At 48.6% G+C, this 16,345-nt stretch overlaps 1 protein-coding gene across 4 annotated transcripts in view; it reads left to right on the plus strand.

Annotated features, from left to right (window-relative positions):
• STK32B (serine/threonine kinase 32B) overlaps positions 1-15,745 on the plus strand; it is a 239,854-nt gene extending 224,109 nt beyond the window's left edge. For all 4 annotated transcript variants that reach the window (XM_084799203.1, XM_084799204.1, XM_084799205.1 and 1 more), the window contains 4 exons: positions 2,211-2,336; positions 4,689-4,820; positions 7,683-7,747; positions 13,811-15,745. In XM_084799203.1, the coding sequence (XP_084655329.1) occupies positions 2,211-2,336; positions 4,689-4,820; positions 7,683-7,747; positions 13,811-13,949 (462 nt within the window). In that variant the 3' untranslated portion in view covers positions 13,950-15,745. The remainder of the gene's footprint in view (positions 1-2,210; positions 2,337-4,688; positions 4,821-7,682; positions 7,748-13,810) is intronic.
• Positions 15,746-16,345: the final 600 nt, after the last annotated feature.

Consider the following 16,345-nt stretch of genomic DNA (forward strand, 5'->3'; position numbering starts at 1 on the left):
AGTCACCACCCCTAGAGGAGAGACAAGAAAGCCAAGACTTGAAAAAGCACAATGGTTTAGTCTACACCACAGAGATGTTACAAGGCAGAGATGGGGTTAGTGCCCACATGAGTCATTTTTCTCACGATTAACAAAAGCCATGTAAGAAAGGGGGGACTTAAGTCCATGCGTGCAGTCTACCATGGTGAGGAATGCAGGGCAGCAGGGGTGTGAGGCAGCAGGTCACACTGTGTCCACAGTCAAGAAGCAGAGAGAAGTGAATGCTGGTGTCCTCCTTTTTATTCCATACAGAACCTGAGTTCATGGGGTGCTGAACATGGGAAATCCCATGTTCAGGGTAGGATTGCCCACTTCATTAACCCAGTCTGGAACTTCCCTCACAGACATGCCTGGAGACCTTTCCCCTTGGCGACTCTAGATCCTGTCAGATGGACAACGCTAACCATCATGCTGTCCTAACTTCGGCTCTACTTTATTTTAGATTTACGTTAGCCAGGTTCCAAGAGTTGGTTGTTCTTAACCCTGGCTCATCACTATAGGCATCTAGAAGGCTTCCATACTGCCAGTGTCTGCCCCCAGCCTCACTTCAGGCAAACCCAAGGAGTCAGAAACTCTGGCGTTGGTGCACACGGGAGTATCAGCTTGCTCTCAGGACAGTCGTTCTTGACACTTTCTCCCAGATGCCATCTAAGCAGAGCTTGTTTAAGTCTGTTCCACTGCTTTGGAGAAGCCACTAGACGAAGGACATGTTGATAGACAGACACGTTCCTTGCCAGGTGTCCCTCGTGTGCTGTGATCCTGAGAACCCAAGGAGTGTAGTTGGGATGTTTCTGCAATGACAGTTGACAGCTGGGAGAAAAGTGGTGATGGGAAAGGGACCCTTTCTTGCCCTTCTTGTTGGTACGGAATGGCACACGCCCCTTTAGCACATGCCTGGTCCTCACCAACCCTGTTGGGCCTCACCCTGGCCTTGTGCTAGAAGTGGGGAGGCTGCCACCACTCCTCCTGCTCCCAGACAAGGACAAGGGTCAGTCTCAGAAGGTCATCAGGCCATTGGCTATTATTCCCGTTAGGTGGCAGTTCTAGGGGGTAAGCCCTGTCCTATCATAAATAAATTCCACTGGCCTTTACATCTCATAAACTAGAGTATTTTAAAAGACAGTATTACAGCTAAGCAGATGGCTCATTTGGCAAAGCACTTGCTTTGCAAGCATGGCAGCCTGAGTTTGGATTCCCAGGACCCAGGGCATAACTAAAAGTCTGGGTTGAGCAGTCTCCACACTTGGAAGGTGGAGACAGGAGGATGCCTGAGGCTTGCTGGCAGCCACTGTAGCCAAATCCATGAGCTCCACGTTCAGTTAGAGACCCTGTCACAAAAGTAAGATGGAGAGCAATCAAAAGAGACATGGCAACCTCTGGCCTCCGCTTACACATGCACACACATGCACACATACACATCTGCATATGTGCATGCGCAAACACAGAGACAGAGCAAGGCTGATTTTTTAAATTATTCATTTATTTTGGGTGTATGAATGTTTTTGTCTGCACATATGTATGTGTGCCAGATACATGACTGTGGAGGTAAGAAGAGGGTGTCAGAGCTCCTGGAACGGGAGTTACCAACAGTTGTGAGTCTCCATGTGAATGCTGAGAACCAAATCCGGGGTCTTATGCAAGAACAGCCAGTGCTCTTAACCACTGAGCCGTCTCTCCATCCCCTCTCTTGCTGTTTTTTACACACTAGTTCTGTTAGCAAAAACTGGACTTCAAGCAAAGTTAAAAAGTGGGCCACTCAGTTAGGACACAGAGGTCACCCTGTGACTCATAGGGGAAAATTCTGTTTCGTCCTTGTGAAGCCAAGTCAGAAGTCCTCTGAGGAGGCAGGCAGCCTGTTCTTTCCAATCAAAGCTTTCCCGAACACCAGAGAAGGGATGCTTATCAGAGGACTGAGCCCCAAAGAGGGACATGAAGGCTGAAACCTGAGTCTCTCCCCCAGAGTCACTTGCCAGACAACCTTAGGGAAAAGTGCTGACCCTGAAGTCCCTGCCTAGCTGTAGGGGTACATTTGGCACCCTAGAGCTAACCCAGGCGTGTCAAGCCACTGCCCCACATGGCACTAAGTGGTGGGAGAGACATCACGTTCCAAGTCCGTGCTCGCGCTGGCAGAATGCGTCATTCACAGAAGCACCTTTGCCCTCTGACCACAGCTGCTGACCAAGGACCCCGAGAGCCGCCTGTCCAGCCTCAGTGACATTCAGAGCACGGCCTACTTGGCTGACGTGAACTGGGATGCGGTGTTCGAGAAGGCGCTGATGCCCGGCTTTGTGCCCAACGTGAGTCATGCCATCCCCTTCAATAGGTCCCCACTTGGCATTAAACATTAGCCCTGCCACTGACTGGTGAACTCTCTGAAGTGAGTCACAGAAGTGAGGCAACTGATAGGTTCTCTTCACTGAGATCCAGGGTATGTGGACCTGATTTCCAAGGTGTGCTTCTTGCAGTGGAGCTATGAGCTGCAGAGCCTCCCCGGCCGCTCCTGTCCCTCTGATGCCCCTCTGGTGTCAAGGGCTGTTAGTGCAGATGCAGATTGGTCGCAGGGAGCCTGAGAGATCATTCTCACTGGCCTCTTCTCAGAAAAGCCCAGGGCAATGCTCTAGAAAGCACTAGAGGGCTTCCCTGTGCTCTTGTCACGTGGGTGTGCACATGTGGGTGATGAGAGCCAACAGGGCTGAGTGTACAGTCTACGCTGCCATCACCCTTCAGACTTCCCATGTGTTAGCTTCTAGAAGCTTCACACCAGCCCGAAAGGGGATCTGGTTAGTATTCTGAGTGATGTTAAGTACTTTTCCCAAGATGACCTGGGAGAAGGCCAGCGGAGTTTGAACTCAGGCCAGGCAGGACCTAGAGCCTACATTTGAGTGGGTGAATGGATGGATGACAGGCCACCCAGGACAGACTTGAGCCCGACTTCCAGCTTTTCTTTGGGAGAGGGCAAGTGCTGAGGTCAAATGTGTGCAGCAGGGAAGGGATTCTTCACCAAGTTGAGGAAGTCAATGATGATAGAAGGAGCCAGGGCTCATGGGACTCACAAACAGAATAGAGACCACTGTGTGTATGGGAGCCACTGAGAAGCAGGAAGTAGCCCTGAATGTCCTCCTCCATTTTCTCATGTCAGCCTTATTGGCCTCACCTTACAGTTGTAAGTGAGGCTCACAGAGGTTTAGTGACTTGTGGTGGAAGAGCCGGGGGAGGGGGAGGGGGTGTTGCAGTCCTTTCTGAGAAGCCCCTTCTTCCTCTCACTCTCTGGTTGTATCAGCACTCACCAGTTCTGAGCCAATGCAGCAGCCTGGTCAAATTGGTGTGGTCAGAAAACCCTAGCTTGTCACTTCAGTTTGAACCCAACAGTCCTGCAGTGGCACCTGGACAATACCACAGCTGAGGACATACCTGTCCCTAAAGAGGCAGCCACCAGACGCTTAGTGGGTCTGTCCCAGTGAATCCCAGCAGCTTTTTAAGGCTATGCATCTCACACAAGGATAGACACAGGGCAGAGGTCATATGTCACTCATAGTTGCCCAACTGAAGGTGAGTGCTCAGAGGCCAAGCTGCCTGACCCTGAGGCCACAGCAGGCCATGACCTCAGAGACCCGGGGACATGGAAAACAGAAAGGACTGAAGTACTTTCTAGAAACCATGGGGAAGTTCTTTGGAAGACAGGCTTTCCCAATACCCTGACTCCCCGGAAGTGAGGACACCTGTCCTGGACCAGGGAATGGCAGCACTGGGCTTCACTGTGTGGCTGCAGTGCTGTTGATGCCATCGTCACAGGGCTGCGTGGCTCAGAGGTGGGCATCAACTGCTAGCCATCAAGGGTAGAGAACCCTGATATGAGGGCCGAGGCCTATCCCTCAGAATGGGGAGCTGCAGGTAGACAGCTCCAGCTGTGGAAAGGAGCTGGTAGTCAGGACAGGGAACCGGGCACGTGTTGATCAGCAATGGTGTTTTGACAGAGGCAGATAGCTCTCTGTGAGTCTGTGGCCAGCCAGTGCTACATAGTAAGACTTTGTCTCAGCCAAGGCTATCTCAAAAGTTCATTAATTAAAATTTAAATTAAGTTATGAAAACCATAGTAAGGAAAATAATGACATGGGAGTATGTCTATAGTAAAATAATTAGTAAAAATAAAGTGGCATATATAAGCAGTCACAGGATTTAGGCCAGTGCTTCTCAACCTGTCGATTATGATCCTTTTGGGGGTCAAACTACTCTTTTACAGGGGTCATCTAAGATGGTCAGAAAACACAGATATTTACATTACAATTCTTAACAGTAGTAAAATTGCAGCTATGAAGTGGCAACAAAAATAACTTTATGGTTGGCATTCACTGCAACATGAGAAACTGCATTAAAGGATGGCAGCGTCGGAAGGTTGGGAACCACTGATTTAGACGCAGGGAGTTAACAGGGGTGCGGTTGCCCCAGCTGGGACTGAACGGATCTCTGAACTGATGGCTGTGGGGAGACTTTATTGAGTCCATCATGTGAGAGAAACATAAGGCATCCCAGGGTGCTGGCTAACATCATTGCCAAATGCGACGATGCCTGCCTGTGTACAAAGGGTGGGCGCACAGCCAGTGATGGAGCGGATACCCACAAACCATGCTTTTCTTTCCGCTTCCCTTCAGAAAGGGAGACTGAACTGTGACCCCACGTTTGAACTCGAAGAAATGATCCTAGAATCCAAGCCGCTTCACAAAAAAAAGAAGAGGCTGGCCAAGCATCGGTCCCGAGACAGCACGAAGGACAGCTGTCCCCTGGTGAGCCCTCAGGGGAGGGTTCTGGGGGGCAGGGGAAGAAGGGACATGTGGAGATTCCTTCTTATTCAGATGTACGTCTGAGCCCACACCCTTCCCTTTCCTCTCTCTGTGTCCTTGGGAGAGTACTGCCAGGCTCCACTGGACGCCAACGCCAGCATCCTCACACGCCTTGTATAAAATGGTGTAACACTGGGTATAAAACCCAGACACACCCTCCATATGCTGTCTCTCTCTAATTGCCTTAGGGCCACTCTCATTACCTGACACAGCACAAACGCTGTGCACATAGGTGTTGGGCATCGCTGTTCAACACAGAGCTCACCAGGGCAGACCTAACTGCAAAGTGCATGAGTGAGATATAATGGATGACTGCCCTCAGCGGGGGGCTCTGTGATGCAGGTGAGGCCAAGGAGGGTGACTTTGAGAGTCACGTCCTTCTTGTGGGTTTTGCCTAGTGCGCAGTGCACTTCAATTCCTACGTTTTGCTTTATGGAGCCCTCTGGAATTTTTGCTTCTCAACGCTTTCGGACAGCGGTCGGTTGGATCTGAGGTCACAGAGAGCTAACAGTGCTGGGTTTTGTTTGGTTTGGTTTTTGAAGTAAATGAAACGGCCACCAGCATATGAATGATCTCTTGTAGTGCAGATCTACGCAAGGCTAACTGTAGAGGAAGTACGCACACTCCTCCCATTTTCACTGAGGACCCCAGGAACAATAAGGGGCACCCCAATTCCTGTGCACCTTTTAGGAAGGGTCTATCCTGGAGGGACCTTTCCTCCCAGCCACCCAGGCTGCACTGTGACAAAGCCAGCCCAGTGCGAAAGGCATGGCAACATGAACTTGAGGCAGCCGGTCACATGTGTCCACAATCAGGAAGCAGAGTGTTGGGGGGAGGGGAATGCTGGTGCTCGGCTCTCTCTCCTTTTTATTCACTTTAAGCCTCCAAGCGGTGAGAGTGTGTCCCCACGTTGACAGTGGGGCTCCCCACCTTAGTTAATCCAGTTTGGAAGCACCCTCACAGGGAGGCCCGGAAGTTCATCTACAGGGTCATGCTAGATCCCGTCACGTTGCTCTAGCCCACCACTGGCTCTCAGTCCTTCTCACACCGTCAGGCATCTTCACGTTCGGCAACAACATAAACCAGAACTGTGAGGATCCGAGAATCACATTTCATTTTTTTTCCTCTCAGCCAATGAAATCAGCACAGTTTCACCACATACACCATTGCAAGAGCCTAGACAGAAAGCCATTGCAGAGAAGTCTTAAAAATTGTAATAAGGATACTGACGTGTGGCTCTCCACAACTGATGGCTTCTGGCCGAGGTGCATAGGGAGGAAGGACTCAGTTTTCCGGAAAGGGCTGGCCACTAGAGTTTGACCGTACTTCAGTGAGCATATAAGCAACACAAATTGGACTTCTTCTTCTTCTTCCTCCTCCTCCTTCTCCTCCTCCTCTTCTTTCTCTTCTTCCTCTTCTTCATCTTCCTCTTCTTCCTCCTCCTTTTCTTCTTCCTCTTGCTCTTCTTCCCCTTCTTTTTCCTCTTCTCTCCTCCTCTTCCTCCTCTTCTTTCTTCTTCTACTTCTTCTTGCAGGGGAGGGCACAGGGTGAGGGAGTAGATCTGGGAGTGGACCCTGAATGTGATCAGGGTTCATGACATGAAATTCCCCAATAATAAGTAAAAAATATATTATATTTTTAAAACCCACCAAATTAAAATCCAGGGCTCATTAAAATTCTCAGAATCTTAGGGGTAGAAAGACTAAAAGTAAAGGCCCCTAGAACTCAATTCTGTCTTTTCTTATGAAAAACATTTAGTATTGAAAAGCTTAACAACTTTCCATTAAGTTATGTAACTCTTTGAAGTTTGGCAGAATAAACCAATTTCAACAACAACAAAATAAAACCCCAAAACTCTACAACCCGACTCTTGAGTCAATAGCACCCTGCTAACTCCCCTACTTCTCGCTCCTGTGAATGGCTCATGCGTGCAGTCTGACCTTTTAACCAGTCATTTCATCATGTTTCTCTTCTGTCACTAACCATCACTCTGTCTCAGCTCTTCTGGCTGCCTCAGGATTCCCTGGCTGCCAACCCCATCACTCCACCTTTCCCTCCATCTTCCACATGGCCTCTCTGGGTCTCTGGCCCTTTATACAAAGACTCCAGTCATTGGCCTCAGCACTCACATGCACATTGTTCCACCTTGCCTCACCTTAACTTGAAGACCTGGCCTCAGATAAGGTCATATTTAGACACTATGGCTAAGGGACTGGACATACTCTGGGGGCACAACTCAGTCCACAACAGCCCCTTCTCCTATAAAATATAGGTTTTAAATTTTTTGCAGTTATAAAGATGAACATAACCTCTGATGCAAAACGCGTATTTTATTGTTCTAATTTGAAGATAAATGAAACCATCTCACCAGCCCCTGGAAGCATCACAGGCCCATGGCCCCAAGCCAGTCATCCCATAGGCTTACAGAGGGAAGTAAGCTTCCTTGCATCATGTGCCATCTACATGTGGTTTCTAGGAGGTTCCCCTATAACATTGTGATCCTAAAAGAGGGGCTTAGCGTGAGCTTTTTGATCTGAATGTCTCTTGCTCTGTGTCCTGAAGCAAGCTTGAGGGAACCCAAACTTGGAAGCACTTAAGTATGTTCCAGTGAGTGGCTTCTATGATTTTTACCACTGAAAACCAAGAAACACATTTGTCTGCAGACACAACTGCTGGCCCCAGTCACTGAGCTTGTCTCTAAGTCCTGAGTGGCCACAATTCCCATTTAAATAAACTAGGTGCCCTTTGCCACATCGCCCTGGCCAGTTCTCTGCTATTTAGTCTCCTCTCTGTGCTCTTTGACAGAACGGACACCTGCAGCAGTGTTTGGAGACAGTGCGGAAGGAGTTTATCATATTCAACCGAGAGAAGTAAGTTCACCTTGCTATACCCACACAAAGCCCGTCCCCTAGGACCATGGCCCCAAATAGAAATACAGTCAACCCTGAGCTCTGTCACCTCTGGCCTGAGCCCATCCCACAGGACCAAAGCCAGGAGAAGTATGGTCACCCCTGGGCTCTCTCACCTCTAGGTTGAGCCCATCTCCCAGAACTAAGGGCCCCAGGGGAAGGTGGTCCAGCCCCTACCAACAGTGAGTGACAGCAGCCCTGGTGCAGGAAGGGAGGGCACAGAGAAGCCATGCCCAGGCCTTGGAGGGAAAGATGCTCCTAGATTTGAAATTAGGATCTGGGTTCTAATCCTCAAAAGAAGTAGGCTCTGCTGGGAGTATAGAAGGGTGTGGGAGCCTTCAGGGGACTTGAAGGCAAGGTCCTCAGCCCTTCTGAGCTTCCTTGTCGGCATAGCAAAGTAAGATTTGATCCTTTGGATATAGAGTCTGAGGTTCAGAGCCCAGAAAAGGGGATGCTCAGCAGGAAGTGATAACTGCCATTGGTGTGGTTACCTGGGTTAAGGGATTAGGCATGTGGGAACCTCTGCTGCCTAAGCAGGTAGGGCATGGGATGACATGGGTTTGGGAGTGGTTTCCCAGGCCAGAACATCTGCAGGTGCTCTAATTCCCCACCATCAGCCAATGAAACAGTAAGAACAGAAGCCTGTTCAAATGATGTCTGAAGCCCAGCAGCTGTGGTTAGTGTACCATCCATGGAGGTAAAGGGTAGGATTGAGTGCAAGGCATAAGCAAGGTAAGGCCAGGCTTCCTGGGTCCCTAGCAAAAAGAGTGGCAGCTTCTCCAAAGTACGAGACAAAGTTGGGGAAAATAAACTCAGAGGCTCTGAGACAGCAGGAAGAAACTTCATGTAGAGATGAAGGTGGCTCTGAAGGCTCACAACAGTTTTCCCCAAGAACTTACGACCCACATCAATTACATTCAGGTCTCCATTACAGGAAACTAAAGCTTGTTGTACAGAGGGCAGCTGATCCCAGTATGCTCAGCTCAGCCAATAAAAGATGAGGAAAACACAGCCATCAGAAAACACATGAAAGCTGTTCTAGGCCAAGCACCATGGTTGGTTCTTTACAGTCATCTCTAACTTCAGCATTGATGCTCAGCACAGCCTCAGGGTGTGTGTGTGTGTGTGTGTGTGTGTGTGTGTGTGTGTGTGTGTGTGTGTGTGTGTGTGTGTGTAGAGAAGTGAGAGACAGAGACAGAGACAGAGACAGAGACAGAGACAGACTGACTTATGCCTGAAGTTACTGTTGAAGCATTTTGGAGTTGAGCTTCCACACAGCTTCATGGGGGCTCATGTCTATATCCCTCTGCATGATACAACCCCACACTGATTCTTACTAACATTTTTGCAAATAGAGAGCCATTAGTGAGCTCCCCAAGTAAAGAAACCCAATGGTATGTATCATACATTATCTCAGTTGTCAAAAAAAAATTGATGAGATCTAGAATCCTCTAGGAAATGGGTGTCTGAGCATGCCTGTTGGGATTACCTTGATATCATTAAATTAAGTGGGAAGACCCTCCCACCACAGGTGGCACCATTCCCTGGCTGAGCTCTCACATTATGTAAATGGAGAAAGGGAGCTGAGAGGCAGCAGGCCTTTATCCCTCTCCCTCTTGACTATCAAAGAGACCAACTCCCTCAGCTCTGGCCACTGTGACTTCTCTGCTGTGGATGGATTGTACTCCGGAGCTGAGAGTCCAATGAACCCATTATCCCTTACGTTGCTTGTGTCAGGGTGTTTTTGACACAGCAACAGGAAAAGAAGCTGAGGCAGCACCAACGGGAAAGTGCGTCAGGTGTGGAATATGAGCAGGAGCACCAACGGGAAAGTGCGTCAGATATGGAATATGAGCAGGAGCACCAATAGGAAAGTGCGTCAGACATTGAGCAGGATTCTCTGAAGCAAGCACAGCGGACACTGGCAACTTTCCCCTGTGAGATCGTTAAGTTGTTTCCCACTGATTAACTAGCCGTTACTTTATACCCAGGATTCTTAGGAAAGAAGCCATACGTTGACTTCCTGACAGCTCCCTGTGGTGAGTTACCATGAAGCCCCCCTGGTAACTCCACACCCACTGAGAAGAAGTTAATGTGAAGGCCAAGAGATACTGCTGTAGCCTAGGGGACTCTGAGGGATGCCCTCCACAAGAGTGGGAGGAGTCGGGGAGGAGCTCCCAGAGAGTTCTGAACTTGAGATCTCAGGAAGACAATGGGAACTTGAGCTGAGTACACCCATTCTGCCTTTGCGCTGGGCTGTTCTGGGCAAGCGAGAAAGAGAAGGGCACCTATTAGGGCTTGGAACTGGCTGGAAAAGATGACAAGAGAATGTTTCGTGTCAGAAGAAATAGCCCTCCAACAGACACAAGCTTGGCTGCCGCGCTGAACCCGGAGAGAATTCGGCCAGGAATGGTGCCCGGAGAGCACGGAGGGGAAGGGCGCTCAGCCAGGAAGGTCAAACATCAGAGTCTATTTTATGAAGCTGGGGTTCCTGCTTCAACACATCGCTGCCCCCACAGTGCTCAGCTCCTTTCTGTCTCCTCCCTTCTCACAGCAGGCAGAAGGGATGGAGGAGGGGCCAGGAAGGCTGCAGGTGGCTCACTTTTAATTCAACACCAAGGAGTTGCACCCAAGGAATTCGGGGACTCCTGGAAGCAGTCTTGGGGTATAGAGACCTGGAGTTTGGTGAAAGGAGCTGGGGCTCCCCAGAGGAGGCAAGGGCATTCTTGCGGAGTTTGGAGTTACCCCAACCAAGTCTTTGCTTTCTCCCCTTCAATACCTGCCCTCCCTCAGATAACCATGGCTCAATTTGGCACACAGCTTTCTGAAACCTCCTAGTCATTTCAATTCTGTTTTTGAAGGTGGAATGTATGTGTCTGCATATTTGCTTGTTTGTTAGTTTGTGTTTGTTTGTTTGGGGGGGTGGAGGGGTGTTTTGTTTTGCTTTGCTTTGGTTTTGGTTTTTCTTGACAAGGTTTCTCTGTATAGCCTTAGCTGTCCTAGACTCACTCTCTAAACCAGGCTGGCTTTGCCTGTCTCTGCCTCCCAAATTCTGGGATTAAAGGTGTGTACCACTACTGCCTGGCCCTGCCCATTTGCTTTATCTGTAGAGAAGTATGGCATGCCGTGTCTCTGAAATGCTTGGGACCACAAGGATTGGCATTTGGGGTCTTTCTGACTTTGGTGTGCCATGACTGAGTTCCAGAGTTTAAAGTGCTTGTGTCCATCACTTGAAATTATCTAGACACTGACAGTTAAAATGACAAATTCGTTGAGAAATTCAAAGTTTCCTGTCATAGAAATAGACAGACAATCCACATGGGTAACCTTCCACTCTGCCCACAGTGTCTATATATTTCCTACTTGTTTCCTCCTTGTCAGTTATACATCTTTGGGCTGTGGGCGAGGCCTACCAGTGAGGAAACACTTGGGGCCCACTGTAGTGGCATTAACTCACCTGTTCATAGATCCCAGAAGATAGTTTCTTGCAGTGAGGGTTCCCTGCTCACTCCCTCTGTCCTGCTCTCTGACCCCTTCAACTGAGAGCCTGGCAAGTGGGTAAGATGAGGAGACTAGGGGATGAGCAGGTGGATGGATGGAAGGTAGTCTGTGGGAGCAGAGATTGATGATGGGGTGGGTGATTGACAGACAGATGGTTGGTGTATGCAAAATGTATGTATGCATACATGGATGGATTGTGCTCCATCTCAGTAGATAGAACAGATAATGAATGAATGAGTGGAAAGACAAACAATATGGGTTAAAGACAAACAATATGGGTTAATATGTTCTTAGAGGTGGACGGAAGGTGAGTAAATGGGTAAAGGATGTAGATTCATGAATGGAATAAGTAGATAGGTAGATAGGTGGTATTGTGCATGAGGTGGAAAGACAGACAGACATGACAGTGGATGGACAAAGAGATGGTGCAGTATCCAAATAGGACCATCCATAAGTATTGGATGTATATATAAATAATCAGATTAAAAACTGGATGGGAGCTAGGCATGGTGGAGCAAGCCTATAATCCCAGCATTCAGGGAGGAAGAGACAGGCAGATATCTGTGAGTTCAAGGCCAACCTGGTCTACACAGTGAGTCCAGGACAGCCAGGGTTATTGCACAGAGAAACCTTGTCTCAGAAAACCAAAAAGAAAAAGAAAAAAAAAAAAACACGGATGGGCACAGAATGTTTCTGTGGATTTATGGATGGATGGATGGATTAATGATTTATCTGTGGATGGATGGATGGATAGATGGATGGATGGATGGATGGATTAATGATTTATCTGTGGATGGATGGATAGGTTTGTGGAGGGAAAGATGGGAGCTCAGCTGTGGTGGGGGAAGCACAGGCTTTAGAACATCCCAGAAGAATAGCTCACCTATTTCCAGTCCTGGTGGATGGAGAAAGAGCAGGGTACAGGACTGTTCCTATGAAACAGTGCTGTGTCACTGAGTGCTCACTCAGACGCTGGCACTGGGGCACACATACCTACTGGGCACAGTCATACTCACACTCAGCTGCCATCTGCCTGGCTGAGGTGCAGATTCTGTGCTTCTTGTTTTAAGGTCAGTCACAGTGCCCTGAACATGACAGGTACAAGAAGAACTATTTTTTTAAATGAAAGTATTTTCAAAGTATTTTCATGTAAATGAAAAGTACAGTGAGTGGCCACTTGCTATGCCCTTTTTGACAGAAATGTTATAGGCGGGACAATTCTACCTGAAGCCTGAAGCACAAGTCTTTCTGAATAGGGTGGTACTAGCAATAATTCTTTTTTTTTTTTTTTTTTGCTTGTGTGTGTGTGAGCACACGCATGCAGGTGGAGGTCAGAGGTTGGTCATGTGTCTTCCTCACTCACTCTCCGAACTTACATTTTGAGACAGAGTCTCTCACTGAATCTCTTGCTGGCTGGCCAGCAAGACTCAGGCTCTGACTGTCTCTGCCTCTATAGAGCAGGCATTCCAGGCCACCATGCCCAGCTCTTTCAGGTCCTCGTGCTTGTATATCAAGCACTTCATTGACTGAGTCCCCTTCTCAGCCTGTCTTTGAATTTTAAAGGATAATCTCTCACTATGTAGCCCTGACTTGCCTGAAACTATGTAGCCTGAACAGGCCTCAAACTTATGGTGATCCTCCTGCCTTTGCCTTCCAAGAGCTGCAACTACTGATATGTACCACCATCTCAGGCTAGTAAGAATTACCAGACCCACACTAGAGACTTCCCTTAGATTTGTCTGATCTCACTGCCTCCTTCCTGTACAACCCAAGCCTCACGTCAGCTAAGGACTTGAAGTCTGAGAGATGCTGAGCACCTTAACCAATGCAATTTGGGAGGTGAGAACCCAGGTTTCAGTTGGGTTCTCTGCTGTCCCCTTGAATGCCTCTGTTCTTCCTCTGGCCTGCACTATGCACAGGCAAGTGGCAGCTGTGGTACAGTGAGTGAACCTGAACGCAGAGGTCAAAGAGGGAGGGATGTGGACATTTTCTGGCAGGCAGCAAGTGGCTGCCAGCTGCTAAGAAATACAGTGTTCAGACTCCTATTCCCTCAGCACGATTATCATGGAGTGTTACACCACTCTGAGTGTTTGACTGTCCCGATATTTGTGGCATTTCTGACCACTCCCCATCTCCTCTGTATCATAAACTCCTACGAGGATAGGGGCTGCTTTGCTTGACAGGCATAGCCCCAGGCATGGCTACTACTCCATCCAAGGTATAAACAAAATGAATGGTGCAAGGGTTCACCAGCCAACCCTACTGGCTGTGAACTTGAGCAAATTATATCTGTGATGGTTCATAAATACCACAGGGATTGGTAAGGTTTGAATGCTTACCACTGAGACTGTGTGAATTAAGTCGCTCACCAGGTATACCCAAATGGAGCACTGGGGACTCCTGGAGAGTCGCGCATTCTTGGGGAGGTCAGGTTCCAGCTTTCCATCAGGAATATGTCACAAGTGTGTGGCTGCACCCAGCAGCCCTCAACCATTAACCAGCCCTATGTTGTGCTTGTTGCAGACTCAGGAGACAGCAGGGGCACGATGGCCAGCTCTCAGACCTGGAAGGCCGAATTGGAAGCCAGTCCTCGAGCAAGCTGCAGGACGGTCGAAACAACAACATCCTGACCCATACATGCTCCCGAGGCTGCAGCAGCTAAGCTTACCTGCCCAGACGGCACCCTATCTGCCCTGATGTCTAGAACCCCTTCTTTGATGGTCCCTATCTCACCCCTAAAGCATAAGATGAAGAAAGAGCTCTGTACTAAGGTCTGGGGAACCTGGCCTTGGGTTCCTGCTTCCAATTGATTCACTGTGTGACCTTGAACAAAATCACACATTCTCTGTGCCTCGGTTTCCCGCATCTGTGGAAGGGGTTAAACAGCTCTCTGCCCCATCTCCAGCCACAAAGTTGTGACAATCCGGTTGGACTGCAGATATGTAAACTCTTGGGCAGTGATAAAAGTGTTTGTACATGTTAAATATCTCGATATTTGAAGTGTCCCCGCCCCAGCCCCCAATACAATTTAAACCATGAGAACTTTGCAATTGGCCCATCCTAGCTTGTTAGACAGTACTTTCAGCAAAATAAACAGCTGTTGTGTTTGCCCTTCCTGTGGGACTCCTGGGCCCCTAAGTAACCAAGAGGGGTCATCCACAGACTTCCTGGCCTTTTGGAATGATGCAGCATAAAGACCAAGCCCAGGGGTTCAGTGCTGCAGGCGTGCTTTTTTCCCTGACTCATGGAAGGCTGCCCCCACCTTCAGACGTCAGCAATCACCAGCTCTCACCATTCCTCCACACCCCTGTGCTGGGTGCCACTCCCGGTCCTTCCTCCCTCCCACAGTGTGTCATGGGATCCCAGAGAAGACTCAGTCCCCACCATCCTTCCAGCTTTTCCTTCCCAGGAAAAGTATAAAAACAAGCAAGTCAGCCTGCCATGCAAAGGCTCCCTGGCTGGATAGACAGAGCTTCCTGTTGATACATTAGGAAGCCTTGGTGCTTAGAGTCTGTGGGAGACAGAAGCAGAATCACTCAAGAAGCAAAGTATTTTATGACCTGGCCAGGGACTAGATGACCCTTGAGCTGAGGATGCTGAGGCTAGCAAAGAAAGCCAACTGGCAGCTGCTGTTGAGACTGGAAGACCTCTGCAGGTCACGTGATAGCTCAAGGGTCAATTTCCTCATTTTCAAACAGGAAGGAGAAGGTTGGCCTTGCAGAGTCGTAATGGGGCTTGGTAAGATCCCATGTGTCACACAGTCATTTATCATCATTATCATCATCTTCTCCATCCTCGTCCTCCTCCTCTTCCTCCTCCTCCTCACCATCATCATCACCATCCTACCCCTCTTCTTCATTACATTTATCATCATCGCCACCATCACGCTCACCATCCTCCTCCTCCTCTGTTGGAAGTACTTTTTTGTCTTGCCAACAAGGCAGATCTGTTTTCTGTGGACCAAGGATCCTCCAAGTTTACAGTTTGTTTTCTTTTCCTGCCTGGATCCTCTGAGGTCTGGACATCATCCCTGCTGAGAACAACTGGTTTTGCTTTTGCATCCGTTTCCATTTTCCACTTTCTCACTATGATTCAAGTCTGTCAACGTCGTCACTTAGATCTCTTGAGATACATTTTGATGTATGGTAAGGTTCTACACTTTCCTTCAAGTAACAGTATTATGTCCTCACAACTCCCCCCCCTCCCCCGTGTAACTGGGTCTCCCCATGTCTATCTCTTTCCTGTTCTACTGTCTCCAGGCCCTGCCTGCTCTTCCTGCCCTCCAGGATGTTGTAGCTGCTCTGCATTACACTGTGACCTGGAAGCACTACAACTTCTTCTTGGCATGAGCTTGTGAATGAGAGGCGGGGGGCAGAAGTAGCAGGGTGGGTAACCCTGATTTCTTGGCTCTGTTTCAGTCCGTGTCCTTGTTCAGAATAAATAATCACTCAGACTTTCCTGGCAAACTGCTTTTAATTCAGGGATGGGGTGGAAGGGCAACTTAATCAGCTTGTTGTCACTATAGCAAAACCCCTGAAAAAGAAAAGTTTTCTTTTGGCTTCTTTCTTTAAGGCCTGAGGGGAGGCCGCATATGGCAGGAGTGTGTGGTGGACTGGCTCATGTTGGGATCCAGAGATCCGAAAGACTAATGAGGGGGCAGAGTCCCACTATGTTCCACCAGAGCATGCCCTAGGAAGCTAACATCACCCTTCAAGACCTCACCTCTTAAATGTCTCACTCCCTCCAAATACCACCAGTCTAGGACTAAGATTTTAAAACACGAACTGTTGGGAGACGTGAGATTCAAGCTGCAGCAGGTAGGGTGCTATGCCAGTGACACACTGACTTGTCCCACAGAGCAAATTGAACTTGGCTATTCAAGGGTCTCCCCACTTGACTATAATTACTATGTGTTTGTAAAGAGAGAATCTATCCCCAAGTGTAGAAATCCAAAAAAAAAAAAAAAAAAAAAAAAAAAAAAAAGGAGCACAGAGACAAAACATGCTTTCTGGTGTCCTCAAATTGCACAACACAGCATGAGTGATAACTCATGAATTC

This window comes from Acomys minous (genome assembly GCF_964271855.1).
Source record: "Acomys minous genome assembly, chromosome: 10".
NCBI lineage: Eukaryota > Metazoa > Chordata > Mammalia > Rodentia > Muridae > Acomys > Acomys minous.